General features: G+C 33.2%; 2 protein-coding genes and 1 long non-coding RNA gene across 4 annotated transcripts; 2 read left to right on the top strand and 1 right to left on the bottom strand.

Moving 5' to 3' along the window:
• Nucleotides 1-204: 204 nt before the first annotated feature.
• Nucleotides 205-2,950, bottom strand: LOC138140160 (solute carrier family 41 member 1-like). 2 transcript variants are annotated; one of them, XM_069060955.1, is made up of 3 exons: nt 2,874-2,950; nt 1,784-1,912; nt 205-1,732 (listed from the first exon to the last, which is right to left on the bottom strand). In XM_069060955.1, exons 2-3 carry the CDS (start codon nt 1,886-1,888, stop codon nt 386-388), a joined length of 1,452 nt encoding a protein of 483 aa, XP_068917056.1. In that variant the 5' UTR covers nt 1,889-1,912; nt 2,874-2,950; the 3' UTR covers nt 205-385. The 2 variants fall into 2 exon arrangements, with proteins under 2 accessions (XP_068917056.1, XP_068917055.1); XM_069060954.1 differs by lacking the exon at nt 2,874-2,950 and adding an exon at nt 1,961-2,143.
• Nucleotides 2,951-2,952: 2 nt separating this feature from the next.
• On the top strand, nt 2,953-5,282 carry Smyd4-3 (SET and MYND domain containing, class 4, member 3). Its single transcript, XM_069060947.1, has 4 exons — nt 2,953-3,385; nt 3,435-4,602; nt 4,651-4,987; nt 5,044-5,282. Exons 1-4 carry the CDS (start codon nt 3,103-3,105, stop codon nt 5,248-5,250), a joined length of 1,995 nt encoding a protein of 664 aa, XP_068917048.1. The 5' UTR covers nt 2,953-3,102; the 3' UTR covers nt 5,251-5,282.
• Nucleotides 5,283-10,304: 5,022 nt separating this feature from the next.
• LOC138139955 (uncharacterized) lies at nt 10,305-13,498 on the top strand. The gene is made up of 3 exons (XR_011162411.1): nt 10,305-12,753; nt 12,813-13,008; nt 13,098-13,498. It is a non-coding gene; the product is annotated as an uncharacterized lncRNA (long non-coding RNA).
• The last annotated feature ends 1,069 nt before the right edge of the window (nt 13,499-14,567 follow it).

Genomic DNA, 14,567 nt, shown 5'->3' with positions numbered 1-14,567 from the left:
TATTACGCCCTCATAGCATCGTTTAAATGCGTGAAAATGGCCCATGAATTTGCTATGAGCAAGAGCCTTGACTTGCTATTTGCTGTTAATGTCCGGATCTAGTGATCCCGCCGCGTTTACTTCCGCAAATGGTGCACGACTGCATTACTAAATATTTGCTCACCCTGTATATTAAAAAATAAATAAAGAAATAAAAATAAAATATTAGTTGAAATAGAAAATTTATTTCTCATCTTGTTTATATATATATATGTATATGTAATTTGTATGTACATAAAGATAGCACCAATCAAGCAAGTGTAAGTTTATTGCATATATACAATGAATCTATACTAGGGGTATGTAGATTTTTCATCACAAATGCCTAAACTGGCCGTATAAAAAATTAATCACCAACGTCGCTGTCGCGGTCCCCGATAAGAAACAAGAACTGGAAAGCGATACCGAGGAGCAAAGTACCGAGAAGATCGCCAAGGGCCGTTAGATATGGAATAGCAGAATTATCAGGATCGATATGATGTTTCCACATGCTCAGGGTCATAACTTGTGCAATGTACAACAATAACAATACTTGTAGAAGTGCGGCAATTAAATATACTATCATAAAAATTAAAGTAAAAGAAGTGTGACCAGCTTGAAGATAACTAATGGTATAGGAAAATATAAGATGTCCTGGAATAACCATCAGCGTGAGCATGCGCGCAGTTCCGGCATGACTGGTCTCGCTACTATCACAGAACGCTGAGCAAGGACTTATGCAAACTTGCATATGATTTGGTAATTGGCCTGGTTTAGCTCTACTGTGAAGTTCAGTTGAAATTCGACTTGCTTGTACAGCAACCAAGTTTCCACCGACTCCATTAATGACTAGTTGAAAAACAGCTACACCTTTATACTGAGACACGGTAAAATCTAAGATCAGGCCGCCAATGCTGCTAATGATCATCGCAGCTATGACAGGAGACCATCCACTAAATAGAACTGTACATGTATATTCATTTCGGCTGGCGATCCAAGCCCATACTGGCACAAGAATCAGTCCTAAAATTATAATGACTGTGGTAAACCACGGATGACTATCGATAGTGTTGTAAAAAAATGAGGCGAGCCACGAGAGGCAGGCCAAGGTAGTGAGATCACCTAAGCTGGCGGCGATAGGGGTTGCTACATTGTCAGGATTGATATTGAAATAACGGGAAAACAATATAACACCGACCATGACTAAACCTAAAATAAAACTAGCCCCGAAAGCTGTTACAATACTACTGGCACATAATAAAAGTGCATGATTCACATTAATCACACCAGATGGCACCCAACCAAAAATGACTGCAGCTAATGACGCCAAGAACCCCACAACGATCGCCTGGCACAAAATGAGGGCTAAATTACCAACTACTAAACTGATCATTTGTTGCCGAGTGTCTAAATGGCCTAAGTTAGCGTGAGTTGAAAGTCTTGAGGCTAGAGTCATTTCTAAATTGCCTTTCAGGCCTAATAAGGCAGGTACAAGAATATATACTTCTGAGACCTCTTGATAAACGGTCCAATGTTGTACTTTATCGAGTAAAAGACTTGCAGCAACCATTCCAAAACCTGCGAGGAGAAATGGGATGAACATCTGTATTGAAGTTGCCCATAATGATTCTTTTTGCAGAGTAACAACTTCTGGTTGGATTAAACTGTTTTTGTCCAGTAACGTGCTAGTGTCTGAAGTCCCGTCCTCGTCCCACTGTAAATAAGGCTTTACAACATGAAAAAAATTGAAAAAAAAACTACTCACAACTTCACAATATCTTTGATTCATGCTGATTGATCCATCTATTTTCACAGACCGTCTTTGTTTGCGGCGTTTTAAACTAGCTCCGTGACCGTGTTTTAAGTCCATCTTACAAAAAACCTATCGCAATTCCTGTAAAATATAACACTATTAACAGATCATGTCATTCAAAAAGCTAACCTTAAAATCATTTTTCTCGACTTCATTATGAATAAATTTAACACGATAATTTAAAATGTTTTCCAGGTAAAAGAGTATAAAGGTTCAATATCAGATTTACACGTACACAAATTAAAATGTAAGTAGTCAAAAACATTTTAACACAAAATGTCAAAACTGACACCTAGCGGGACATTTGATTTTCAGTAAGGGTTGCCAACCAGGACAACACGATGCATCTAAATTATTTCATTTTGGGTAGAAAGGTCCATTCAAATTCAAAATTACATGGCCTTACTTCTAAATTACATCAGAAAAGAATTATTTGTAGAATGAAATGAATTAATTCGGTATCGATCAGTGCAAATTGGTTATTTGAAAGTTGAAAGTCGAATCGTAGCTTGATTCATACGGTTTTAATTACCTACACTTGTTAGTTAATAATAAGAAATTAAATCTGGATTTTTAATGACAGCTAAGGATAGCTGTTTGTTTGGTAACGCTGTTGTGTTAATCTACAGAATAAGACGCTTTCGAAAAAAAAATATATGATTTTCTTGTCATTTTCTTTAAGAAAAGCATTGCGTCTATAATTTCGGGATGGAAAGTGGTGTTAACAAACTGACATAATGACTCTAGAATGTTTATTTTAATTTCACCCGTGATGATAACAGCAGACGTTATCACTTATCAAGGGTTCGACTTTGGCTTTTCATGGCCCATTGGACCAATAAACTTAATACAAATTTATTTGTTGGAATAGATCCGCATACTATAAGTCCTGAAATCAGCACACTTAACTGTAAATGTAGGAGTACTGATTTTATTTGTTTTTTGATTGAACCAATTTAGGTAGGAAAGTTCGGTTCGAGGTAATAATACGATTATAAAGCGGGGAAAATAAGAACCGGTAAAAATATCACACACAAAATACCTTTTTTGAGCAACTTAAACTATCCAACAATTAGTTGGTGGTGTTGTGTGATGGTAGGTAATAAAGCAAGGAAACCGCTTCGATAATTGTTTTAAAAATAGACCGCTTGCCGGCTAAAAATAAATAGCCGGCTAAGTTACACGAAATAAATAACACACAGAGCTGGTATCGGGTCATCGTATTTAGTTCGAGAGCTCCTCGTTTTTTTAATGTGTCATATCAAACCATCATGACGAAGATCACTCATTTTCAACGCTACTGCGAGAAAGCCATCGGACAATTGTCAGAAGAGGATGTCGACAAGTTCAAATCAACAACACGTGAGGATGAGCGGATTAAAATGCTGTACGATTTCGCCAGAAAAGTTCCCATTGCTGCGGCGACCAACGGAAAAGATTTCAAACTCGCCGAAGAAGCGAAACTGAAAGGCAACAAACTATTTGCCGAAAAAAAATACGAAGAAGCTATAAATTCTTACAACTGTGGAATAATCGTGTGTCCTCAAGATACAGGTATGTCGTCGTGCCCGCTTCACGTTGTTTCTCACTTCTACATTTTCAGTCAGCGGCAAAGAAATGTTAACCATTCTGATTTCCAACCGCAGTGCTACTTATTTTGAACAGAACGAATTTCGGAAAGTGTTCGATGACATCGACTACATCTTGGCAGTCGGTAGTTATCCGCTTAGACTCCACTACAAAATGTGGCTAAGAAAAGCGAAGTGTTACGATGCCTTACAAAACGAAAAATACGCTGAAGAAGCTTACAATCTAGCAATATCCAGCCTGAAGCATGCAGAGCTGGACGAAAAAGAGTTGGCGAAAAAAATTGACAGTATACAAGAGTCACGGAAGAATAAAAAATCTCCTTTGAAAAACCACGAGATCATTCCCGTGTCAAACGAAGACGTTTTCACTGGTGGCAATAAAGAATACGTTTCAGCACACAGGAACATATATTTTGATTTTGATCCGCTGCTAGGTCGCTTTGCTCGAGCCGTTGAAAACATCGAAACTGGCGTTATTATTCTTGAGGAGAATCCGCACTGTGCCGTCGTGTCTCAAGAAAATTCTCTCACCAATTGCCAGTATTGTTGTTCGTCAACTTGTCAACCGATTGCGTGTTCCAACTGCGGCTACGTTGTGTTTTGCAGTCTAAATTGCGAAAGACAAGCAAACTCGACCTATCACAAGTTCGAATGCAACACCCAACCGATCTTATTCCGATCGGGAGGTTCGATCAACTGTTCGATGGCGATGCGGATGATTTCGCAAAAGCCTCACGGGTTTTTCCTGCAGAAGAAAAAGCAACTGAAAGACTTCTTGAAGGATAGTTGCAAGAAAGTTCCAATTAAAAGTCAGATTTACAGATCCGACGACTACCTCACAGCGTTCTTTCTTTGTAGAAATGAACACTTGAGAAAAAAAGGTGAATTAGTTCATTATTCGGTGATGGCTATTTATCTGTTGCGCCTTCTAAAGTTCGCCGGTTATTTTGGTAGCGCTGTCAAAGACGACGTCTTAACGGAAGAGGAGACTTTCATTGCGAGTTTAATCTTACGACATTTGCAAATTCTTCAGTTCAATTCCCACGAGATTTCAGAAATTCGGAATACAGAGGAATCGGTGGTCGAGGGAATACAAACTTTCTACAAAAGCGAATATATCGGGGCAGGGCTGTATCCCACATTGGCACTCTTTAACCATTCGTGTGACCCTAGCATTGTCAGGTACATTTGTTTATTAATTCTGATATCTCAATTTAATTATTATTGCAGGTACAACGTAGGAAATCGAATGATAGTTCGCACAATAAAACCAATTACAGCTGGCGACATAATTTATGAAAATTATGGTCCCATGTATACAACAATGGAAGTAAACGAGAGACGAAGCAAACTTCAAGAGCGCTATTGGTTCGAATGTTATTGTACTCCATGTCAAGATGATTGGCCTCTTTTTGAGAACATGGATCCCGACCAGATCAAACTCGGCTGTCAAACTGAGAATTGTCCCTTCGAGTTTACTTTGTACAAAAATGATTTTTGTCCATATTTACAATGCGATTATTGTAACAGCGTTACAAAGGTCTTCCCTTCACTGCGAGGACTTGCCGTAAGCGATTTTAATGCGTGGTTAGTAACGCAAATGATCATACTCTTTTGTTGCAGCAATTGTCAGTAATGTTACCTAAAGCCGAACATTTATACAATGCGGGACAAACACGTGAAGCGATGAAACATTTTATGCAATCTTTAGATATACTTTACAAGTATTCAAAACCTCCGTGTCCCGACATGGTAAAGGTGCAACAACGTTTAAGGACGCTTTTCATCCATTTGGGAAACAAGCAGGTGAACTATATTCAAAACTTGTAATTTTTTTAAACAATAAAATGTTTTAAATGAAATTTGGAATTGAAATTTGTGTTCACTAAAGCTCGGATTCTATGCAAATTGCATTTTTGTTTCTATGACGTATATAGACAAAATTTTGGATTTTCTGGGCGTATTAACAAATTTTGAATAAAATTACGTCATTTTGAAAATGCATATTTTGCATATTTTAAGCACCTTGAGCATATTTTGGGAAACAATGCATATTAGTGCATATTCCTCCAATTTTCCAGTTTTTTTTTTGTCAAAAGTATGGAATAAATTAATTAAAATTTAAACAATTTTTTTTTAAATCTGGATGGGTCAATTTTACTTTATAAAAATACATATTTTAATACCAAACAAAATTCCAAGCAGTCATTTGTTTTCGAATGATGACGTCATCGGTATTTTTTAAAATGGAAACCCTCTATTTTTGTTCTTGATTCTGATAGCCCTTTTAATTTTCTAAACGACAGTATAAAAATTTTGTTATCTTGCATCCTTATGTAAGATAATGAAATTTCCTTAAATTTTTGAGAAAACAAATTATAAATTTGGAAAAAATAAATTTTATAACGAACAAAAACAAGTCAAAAAATCAAGTACATAAATCAAACAGTCAAATAGTACTGCCAATTTCAATCGTATGTGTTATTTGTTTTGCAAAACGTTTTCGAAAATGGCTCATTTAACAATTAACAGAAACACGTTTAGAAATTTTAATTTTGATTGGGTGCGGGGATAAAACTAGATAAAACTAAAATAGGAGGAATTTCTTCATAGACTTATTTATTGTTAACAAGCTGGGGGATGGCAATTCGGACATTTAATTCCTGAATTTTAAGTACTTAGTAATACAGTTTTTGACTTGTTTTTGTTCGTTATAAAATTAATTTTTTCCAAATTTATTTTTTTTTCTCAAAAATGTCCTTATGTAAGAACAAAATTTTTATACTGTCGTTTCGACAATTAAAAGGGCTATCAGAATCAAGAAAAAAATAAGGGGTTTCCATTAAAAAAAATATCGATGACGTCATCACTCGAAAATAAATGACTGCTTGGAATTTTATTTGGTTTTAAAATATGTATTTTTATAAACTAAAATCCAAAATTCCTCCAAAGATTAAAAAAAAAATTGTTTAATTTTTAATGAATTTATTCCATACTTTTGCCGCTCACTGTATATTAATAAATTTTGAATAAATTAATTAATTCTGTGAGATTTGTTTTTTTTTAAGTGATAGAGCATATTAAGCATGTTTATGCATCTTTTTTGAATATTTGTGCATATTTCAGTGCATTTTTAGCTAAAAAGCATGCATATATATGCGCATATTTTCTTCATTTTTTAGTGCATACAGGCTGTTTGATAAAAAATACCTCAACCCATAACTTTTTTATTTCATATCCGATTTCAATGAACAAAAAACCCAAAGATATGGTTTTTCATGCGCTACGAAGCAGCCATATTTTTTTTTTGGCGTTATTTTCAATAACTAACGATAGTCAACTTTTTTTTTTTAATGGACACATGTAGTTTTTTAGGCTTAGTCTGGTAGAGTTTTTTTTCTGAATCTAATGATGTATTTTAATACATCATCATGTGGTCCATAAATAACTGAAAAAAAAATAAAACACTTTTTAATTGTGGTTCAGTTTGTTATAACATTTTCAAGTACGCCGTAAAAAACAATTGGAATACAAATAGCAACAAATGTCAAATGTCAGTTTCAAAATTTTCAGGTGCAATCTTGAGGTGTTTTATTATTATTTTCTTGGAAAACATAAATAAAATAAAGAATTATTTATATTTTATTCATGTTTTCCAAGAAAAAATTATTTATATTTTATTCATGTTTTCCAAGAAATATAATAATAAAACACCTCAAGATGTTTTATCATTATATTTCTTGGAAAACATGAATAAAATATAAATAAATTTTTATTTTATTCATGTTTTCCAAGAAAATAATAATAAAACACCTCAAGATTGCACCTGAAAAACATGAATTATTATTATTATTATTTTTCTATTAAATTTTTGTGTTTGACTAATTACGATTTTTATTAGACTCGAATATAAAATAATAGTCAAATGACTGCTATCCTGTTTAAAAAAGCAGATGAAAAGTTCTAAGCTGGGTGACATTTACCCCTCTACGCATTTACCGCACTTTGTATTCCGATTGTTTTTCACGGGACTCTTAAAAATTTCATAAGCTGAACCACAAAAAAAAAATTTATATTTTTTTATATTTACCAAATGATAACTTTCAATATATCATTAGATTCAGAAAAAAAACCTTACCAGACTGAGCCTAAAAAAAACTACATGTACCCATTAAAAAAAAAGAGTTGACTATCGTTAGCTATTGAAGATAACACCAAAAAAAATATATTTTATGGCTGTTTTGTAGCGCATGAAAAACCATATCTTTGGTTCTTTTGTTCATTGAAATCGGATAATAAATAAAAAAGTTATGGGTTGAGGTGTTTTTTATCAAACAGCTTGTATAATCCGAGCTTTAGTGTTCACTATATGTACCTAGTAATCTTGTAAGTATTATCGGTTTGATCAAGGCCGCGCCAAGTGGATGTGCCTCGCACAGGGGCGGCGAAGGCAATTTCTAAAATGTTCGTTTTAACTTTGAAAAACTTTTAGCGTACTGTTAAGAAGAAAACGGAGATCAGATTAAATATTTACATTGATTGATTTTATTGGAAGAATATTTTTTGGTTTCAAAAACGTGTATACTTAAAGGCGTCATTTTCATTTGTTTTTTTAGTTCATTGATATTCGTTGATTTGAAAATATTTAAATTCAGACGTGGGAATACCATTTTCTTATTGAAAAGGTTTTTTTTTTGTAATTTCCGTGTAAACTTGGAATTTCACTATCACCCTGTTTACCTTTAAAAATCGATATATCAGAAAAGTTCAAGTAGAAAGAAAATACACACCTATTTCCATTAGGTATTCCAAACATTAGCGAACACTCTATTTTAGTCTGTCTTGGGTAATAAGTAATTTAAATTGTTTTGTAATAAGCAACTTACTGAAACCCTTTACAAATGTGGGGTACCACTCTTGACTCGACTCTGGCTCTGGCTAAAAGCTTCGCCGTCGAAACGCGCAGCAGCTTTACAAAAAAGTGTGCTTGGCGTCGGGAAACAATTAAGTGTTATTTAAAAGAATTTTATCAATACAGTAACACCTTCCGGAGTTTCGCTGATGATGAGTCATTCCTTATGATTTGATGACATCACCTTCGCTCACGACACAGGACGGATTTGGAAGAGTTCTAAATGCGTTCCGATTATTCTTCGCGTGTTGTTATATTTTTGGTTTTGTGGGACAATAAGAATAGCGATATATTATAAAGTGTGATCAACAAAAAGAAGAGATAAGAGGCGAGATAGAAAACAGAACTTCTGAGAAAGTGTGGCGTAACTTATATCATGCAATGACGAAAAGAGGTTGTGAATGGTAAACCCAGGCATCGTTTTCATCGTTCTCGTATCTAAAATATCATGCTGTTTTAATATTTTTTTTATTTTCGCATAAGAATCATTTTTTACAGAATATTCTCGTAAATGTCAAAATTAAAAAGTGACACTTTATTAAGTTACGCCGCCGCACGTTTTCAGAAATTTTGTTTTCTACAGCCTAGACCTAGGCATTCACTGTTCTTTAAATTGATTTTATAAATTGAAAATTAATTTTAAAAATATAACATAACAAATGCAGACAACAGATTCTTTAAAATATTCTCTAATGACAAAGATATGTAGGGATTAGATAAAACAATTTATGTTTGGGAAAATATCTTTCGTTTATTTATTTATTTTAAATGATTACAACTTAATAACATACCTATCTCAATGCAATTCGCAGAAATCTTATTCTTCGTATGCAAAAACATTCACAGTTTACAATTTTGTAATTTTGTAATTCTATTGTTTAGAAATACCGTGACAATAATTACCAATCCTTGTCGTGAGCAAAAACCATTCAAGGTTGTAGACAGATTGGCAAGATAGTTTCAACGCCAATTTTTATTTTGGTCGTAAAGTACAAAACTTACAAAAATTCATTGAATTCACTTAAAAATTATTGACATAGATCAGTAAAATATATAATTTAACAGTCATCAATTAAAATATACAATACATATCACAATAGTAGCTGATCATATTAATTAGTTTCGTGCTCCCAAAAACGACGATCTTTGTTCTACCGGTCGGATTGTTCTGGTTTCTTGTCCACCAGTCCCTCCGTTGTCCTGTCCAAATCCTGATCTGGACGGTAAATTGTTTTGATTTCCTTGAGCATTGCGGGAAGCTTCGATGTGATCGGCATTTAGAAGCCAAAAGGGCCTGTGCTCTCTTGGCCACTGGTTTAATCTGTCCACCAACTGACCATCTCCACGGGCGTCGACTGGGATTCTGGCAGTGGTACCGTCTTCTCCCAATCTGTTGTAGACTGCTACAGTTGATGGTTCATTTGGGTCTTTGAACCGACTAGCTAATTCGGGCCGACCTATAGGGCGAGAACCGGCGTAAGTTGGACGTTGAGCCATCGTTACAGCGATAAGGGGAAACAGCACCAGCAGGAATTTCTAAAACACGAATCACAATCAAAATGAGAAAAATAACAATACAGGAAAAAATATTTACGATGACACTGATAAACTTTGAACTGAATGTCAGATAATGAGAAGTTTTCGAAGATGTTTCGACCAAAATCGTAAATAGAATAACTTACAAATCGCACAAAAATATTTCAGTTTGGAAATTTCGAAAAGACAAATTTACTATTTTGAAGTTTTAAATTGAAAAAAATTCTTAGTCATTTATGGGAGTCAGCAGTTTACAGCGTGTAGTTTAAAAATATTTCGGTTATCTTGTTTTTTACATTTTTAAGAATATTTCAATTTAGAATCTTCAAAAAAAGAAATTTACAATAAAAAAATTTAAATTGTTTACACAGTTTACAGTTTTGTATTTCGCATAGAAAATGTCAAAATACAGAAAATGTTAAATAATGATGGTATGTATAACTTACCATTTTGTGTTTATAAAATGTACAAAATGACATATCAGCGAAGTACACCGATTGAACACAAGCATGAGAATGAATTCCGCATCTGGAAGAACGTATTTATGTGGAAGTCATTCGCAGAAAGCGAGAAATCGACGCCTCGGGTGTTTCTCGGACTCCGATAAGTTTAACGGAGGGAAAACCCCAAAGATTTTGAATTTTACCACTGAAGAAGCATAATTAAAAAAAATTAATGCGCCTTTGTGGTTTGATTACAAAACAGAATCGAAACCGAAATCAATATAACAGACCTTGACTGTTTTTTACATCAAACCAGTTACTATTTTATATGGTACAAGATTTGTTGACAAGTGTTCAATCAAATTTTGATATTTTTTCGTGATGATTATAAAAAGTGAAACAGCGATCTCCTTAACCGACCACAAAAATGCAAACATGGAAAATTCAGTTGAAACAAACAAAGCAGAATGAGTATAAATTTCGCGTAAAATTAAAATAGTGTCATAGTGTAGCAAATTGCATGGGGAAAAACTTCGACTCATTCATAAAAATTAGTCAACTGTTAAAAAAAATGTCAACCTGTAATTACCTATTGTTTCGTGAGTAAATTACAGAACATTTTTGTTTAAAGGTAGACGTGGATTTGGGGCAGTCACACAACGTCATAGTCATTTACGTCAGTAAATTTCCAATCGATATAATCAAGAGTGACGCAGATGTATCTTTGGAAACTAGATATTCTTGAAAAAACCGATCTGTAGCCGTTATCGTTTGCATATGTATAATCGACTGTCTGGTAGTAAAACAATTCCTAAAACAAAAACAGAAATCCCACGTAGATCGTAGATGCTTCCTAACCATAAACACATGAGAGAAGGGGAAAATGACCTTTACGTTAAACAATATGAGATAATAACTGGTCCATTCGTCTGATTATTGCCGAGTAATGAGGCAAATTTAAATATTTATAAGTTTTGTACAGCGCCCGAGGCTGCCATCAGTTTAATAAAACGGAATATTTTAAAATTTATTTAACGCAACTTTATTGTTAACAAATTTTTAGTGTTTTGTATTAAAAAATATAATGAGAAGTAAGAAGCATAGATTGCTGTTTGTAATTAAAAATTTAACACATTTTTGATAATAGAAACGTGAATTTGCATGATAATGTGATGGAATTATTTTTTGTAGTAAAAATCCAAGAAATCAAACATTGTGGACAATAAGTGCGAAATGTCGAGTAAGATTTTATTGAAAAATGATTATCAACATGTTAGTTCCAGACCTATCCAATATTTATATTTGAATTGTTCTTTTTCATGATGCATAAATAAATCAATGGCCATGACCACACAGCACCTTGACAAATGCGATCTGTGAAAAATAAACTACAAGAAATAGATAAATGAAATAAATTAAAACAAAACACTGGCCAAAAATGTCATAATGCTTTGCGGTTTGTCCTTGAAAAACAAGATGATGAGCAATTTTAGTTGAAATGATTGTACTTGCATTGCATTATTCAAACTACTTTTTTTAAGATTTAGCAACAATAGTAGACTCATGAAATTCAGCGCTTCATCGTACCACGTAATTCTTCACGAAAGTTTTAAAGGACATTTGGCAAACTTATAAAAAACATTTCGATAAATTGCGGTAAATATGGTTTCCTGTTATTTGTTGGTAATTCTTTTATCTCTTACCACTTCCGTTTTGATGACCGACAATGATGACACTAACATTTTTTTTTTTATTTCTGGATAATATGACATGATAATAAAAAAAGTGCAAACTCCGTAGGAAAAAATATTGCAAAAGTACAGTCTTCAACGATAACATTTTTATCAACATTGTACCTATTATTTTGCGTATTTCTGTAGATAAAGGGATCGAGCATAAAAAAGCAAAAATCTTCAATTTTCTGGATAACTTTTTGATACATTGACAGTTTCGTAAGATTTTTTTTTAATCTGGATACCTACGACGTATCAAAAATTCAAGATCCTGATTTTTAGAAATCATAACTTTAAATGGCATTGAACAGAAATGGAAATGAGGATACCTACAAGTAATTAGAGAATAAATATTTTATCGCAAAAGGAATAGATAGCTAAATATTTCCTTGACACCTGTTGCTGTTTTTAATAATTTAAATCAATAAAACAGTACCTACATACTTAGGTACAGTTCTTTTTGTGTTATATTTGTTTCTTATTAAATTTTTTATTCGAAGACATGCTGATAGTGGACACATTTTGTTGCCCCTTTAGAAGTGACATTGCTTAGACAGACCAGCTAAGGGATAAAATGTTGCAAGAACAAAAAGATTTGATTTATAAGAATTTCGTGCAATTAGTGAGAGAGTGTAATTTAGTACGAATAATGAAATATCTTTCTTTGAAGGATCCCGCAGTTCACAATATGATGTCTAGGATCATGTTTGTAAGTACATAATGAGTGCACTATTATTTTTCCATGCACACGTTTATTTCAAATAATAGGAAGAAGATCCTCTACACAATAATAGAATGATCCTCTTCCAACTGTTAAAATCAAATTCTGACACGATTTTTCATCGCTTTATTGCATCCTTGCGTAAGTACAAACATTATGATTTGGCCGACAAATTGGAAAATAAGCCACCGGACTCGGCGATATTACCGGATTCATCGAGCTCACCGGACTTAGAGGGTCCGGGTATGTTTACATGATTTATTTATAACATCGTTTTATAAATGTCCACCTTGTGCAAAAACTTGACAAATTTAACACTTTATATTTTTTAGAAACAACTGAAAGGTGGAAAGTTATAAGCTTGATAATCATCCTTGCAATAATATTTATGAACATTTTCCCTGCAACGTTGTCATAAATCAAAACAAGTAAACTGAAATAATGGGGGTGATTTCTTTTACGAAATGTGTTTGACGTAACTTAACAAGTGTAACTTTTTTATTGTCTGTAACGTGTTTTAACTTTCTTGGGTTTTGGATACTTCAATGGGTAAACTAATTAGAGTAACTAATTTTAACAAACCAAAAATAAAATTTAAAAAAAATATATTGCTTGTACATACTACCATTTTATTAAAACTTATACATATTAAAAAGCTAATATCTTCAGAGTAGTTTACGTATAATATATCGTGATCGTAAAGATAGTTATCTTTGTTGCTTTTGAAAGTGTAATAATGTAATAAAAATTTACTTTAACATTTAATTTATTTTGTTATTCGCTAACAGCGCTATCAACAACACTAAAATTTTCACAAATCTTTTCTTTTACGCTGTCGACAATAAGTTAAAAAAATAAATTCCAAATTGTATTCAAAGTCCAGTCAGTGGGGAATAAAAATGGTCGTTGCCTTACAAAAGGTGGGGTAGTAATGATTTTGAAATATGTTGTTTGAATAGTGACCCTGATGAAAAATACAAGTTTTCGACCCTGGGGGTGCTGAACGCGAGCCACCATCTTGAATGAAAAGTGTAAAAAACACGTTTTCACAGAATAATTCGATAACCGTTTATAAAGTTTGGCGTTTTTTGAATAAAAATTTCCTTGAACATGTTTCTCATATAATAAGCGGTTATCGAGTTATTCTGTGAAAACTTGGTTTTTGCACCTTTCATTCAAGATGGCGGCTCGCGCTCATCATCCCCAAGTTCGAAAACATGTATTTTTCATCAGGGTCACTACTCAAACAACATATTTCAAAATTATTACTACTCCACCTTTTGTAAAGCAAAGTTCCCTACTGACTGGACTACAACAGTAGACATATACAGTGTGCACATAAAGTTTGGAACAAAATTCATAATAACATTATGTGACGTTTTTAGGAAAATTGCTCGGACAGATTGGTTTTATTTCGAAAAATGCCATCATGTGACGCGCAACTTGTTTAAATGACGTTATTGGTTTTTACGCAATGCCGTCATCATCAATTTTTTTAAATGACAACTCCCACTTTGTTCTTCTTTTTCTAATGGACTTTCCTACTACCTAAACGATGAATGAAAAAAATTGGTACCTTACATAACATTTTTTTTTTTGAGAAAATGACAAATTTTACTTCAAAAATTTAATTTATTTTTTATGTTCACACTGTATGCTACAGGACTCAAATCATTTAAATCATTTTGTTACTTACGTACCATAAGATGGACACAGAAGAAGAGGAATAATCAATTTGAATTGCAAATTTTGATAAGGACATGTTTAGGATGTTATGCACCTACCCATGAAAGCCTTCTGTT

Source organism: Tenebrio molitor, chromosome X (genome assembly GCF_963966145.1).
Source record: "Tenebrio molitor chromosome X, icTenMoli1.1, whole genome shotgun sequence".
Lineage (NCBI taxonomy): Eukaryota > Metazoa > Arthropoda > Insecta > Coleoptera > Tenebrionidae > Tenebrio > Tenebrio molitor.
Note: the sequence above shows the minus strand (reverse complement) of the source record. Positions and strands in the feature narration are given on the sequence as shown.

What these genes read in the sequence shown, in the direction of transcription:
- LOC138140160 (XM_069060955.1), bottom strand. Translation starts at nt 1,888, where the DNA reads ATGGACTTAAAACACGGTCACGGAGCTAGTTTAAAACGCCGCAAACAA. An exon ending in ATCAAAGATATTGTGAAGTT is followed by an intron (nt 1,733 to 1,783) that starts GTGAGTAGTTTT and finishes CCTTATTTACAG; the next exon opens with TGGGACGAGGACGGGACTTC.
- Smyd4-3 (XM_069060947.1), top strand. Translation starts at nt 3,103, where the DNA reads ATGACGAAGATCACTCATTTTCAACGCTACTGCGAGAAAGCCATCGGA. An exon ending in CGTGTGTCCTCAAGATACAG is followed by an intron (nt 3,386 to 3,434) that starts GTATGTCGTCGT and finishes CTACATTTTCAG; the next exon opens with TCAGCGGCAAAGAAATGTTA. An exon ending in TGTGACCCTAGCATTGTCAG is followed by an intron (nt 4,603 to 4,650) that starts GTACATTTGTTT and finishes TTATTATTGCAG; the next exon opens with GTACAACGTAGGAAATCGAA.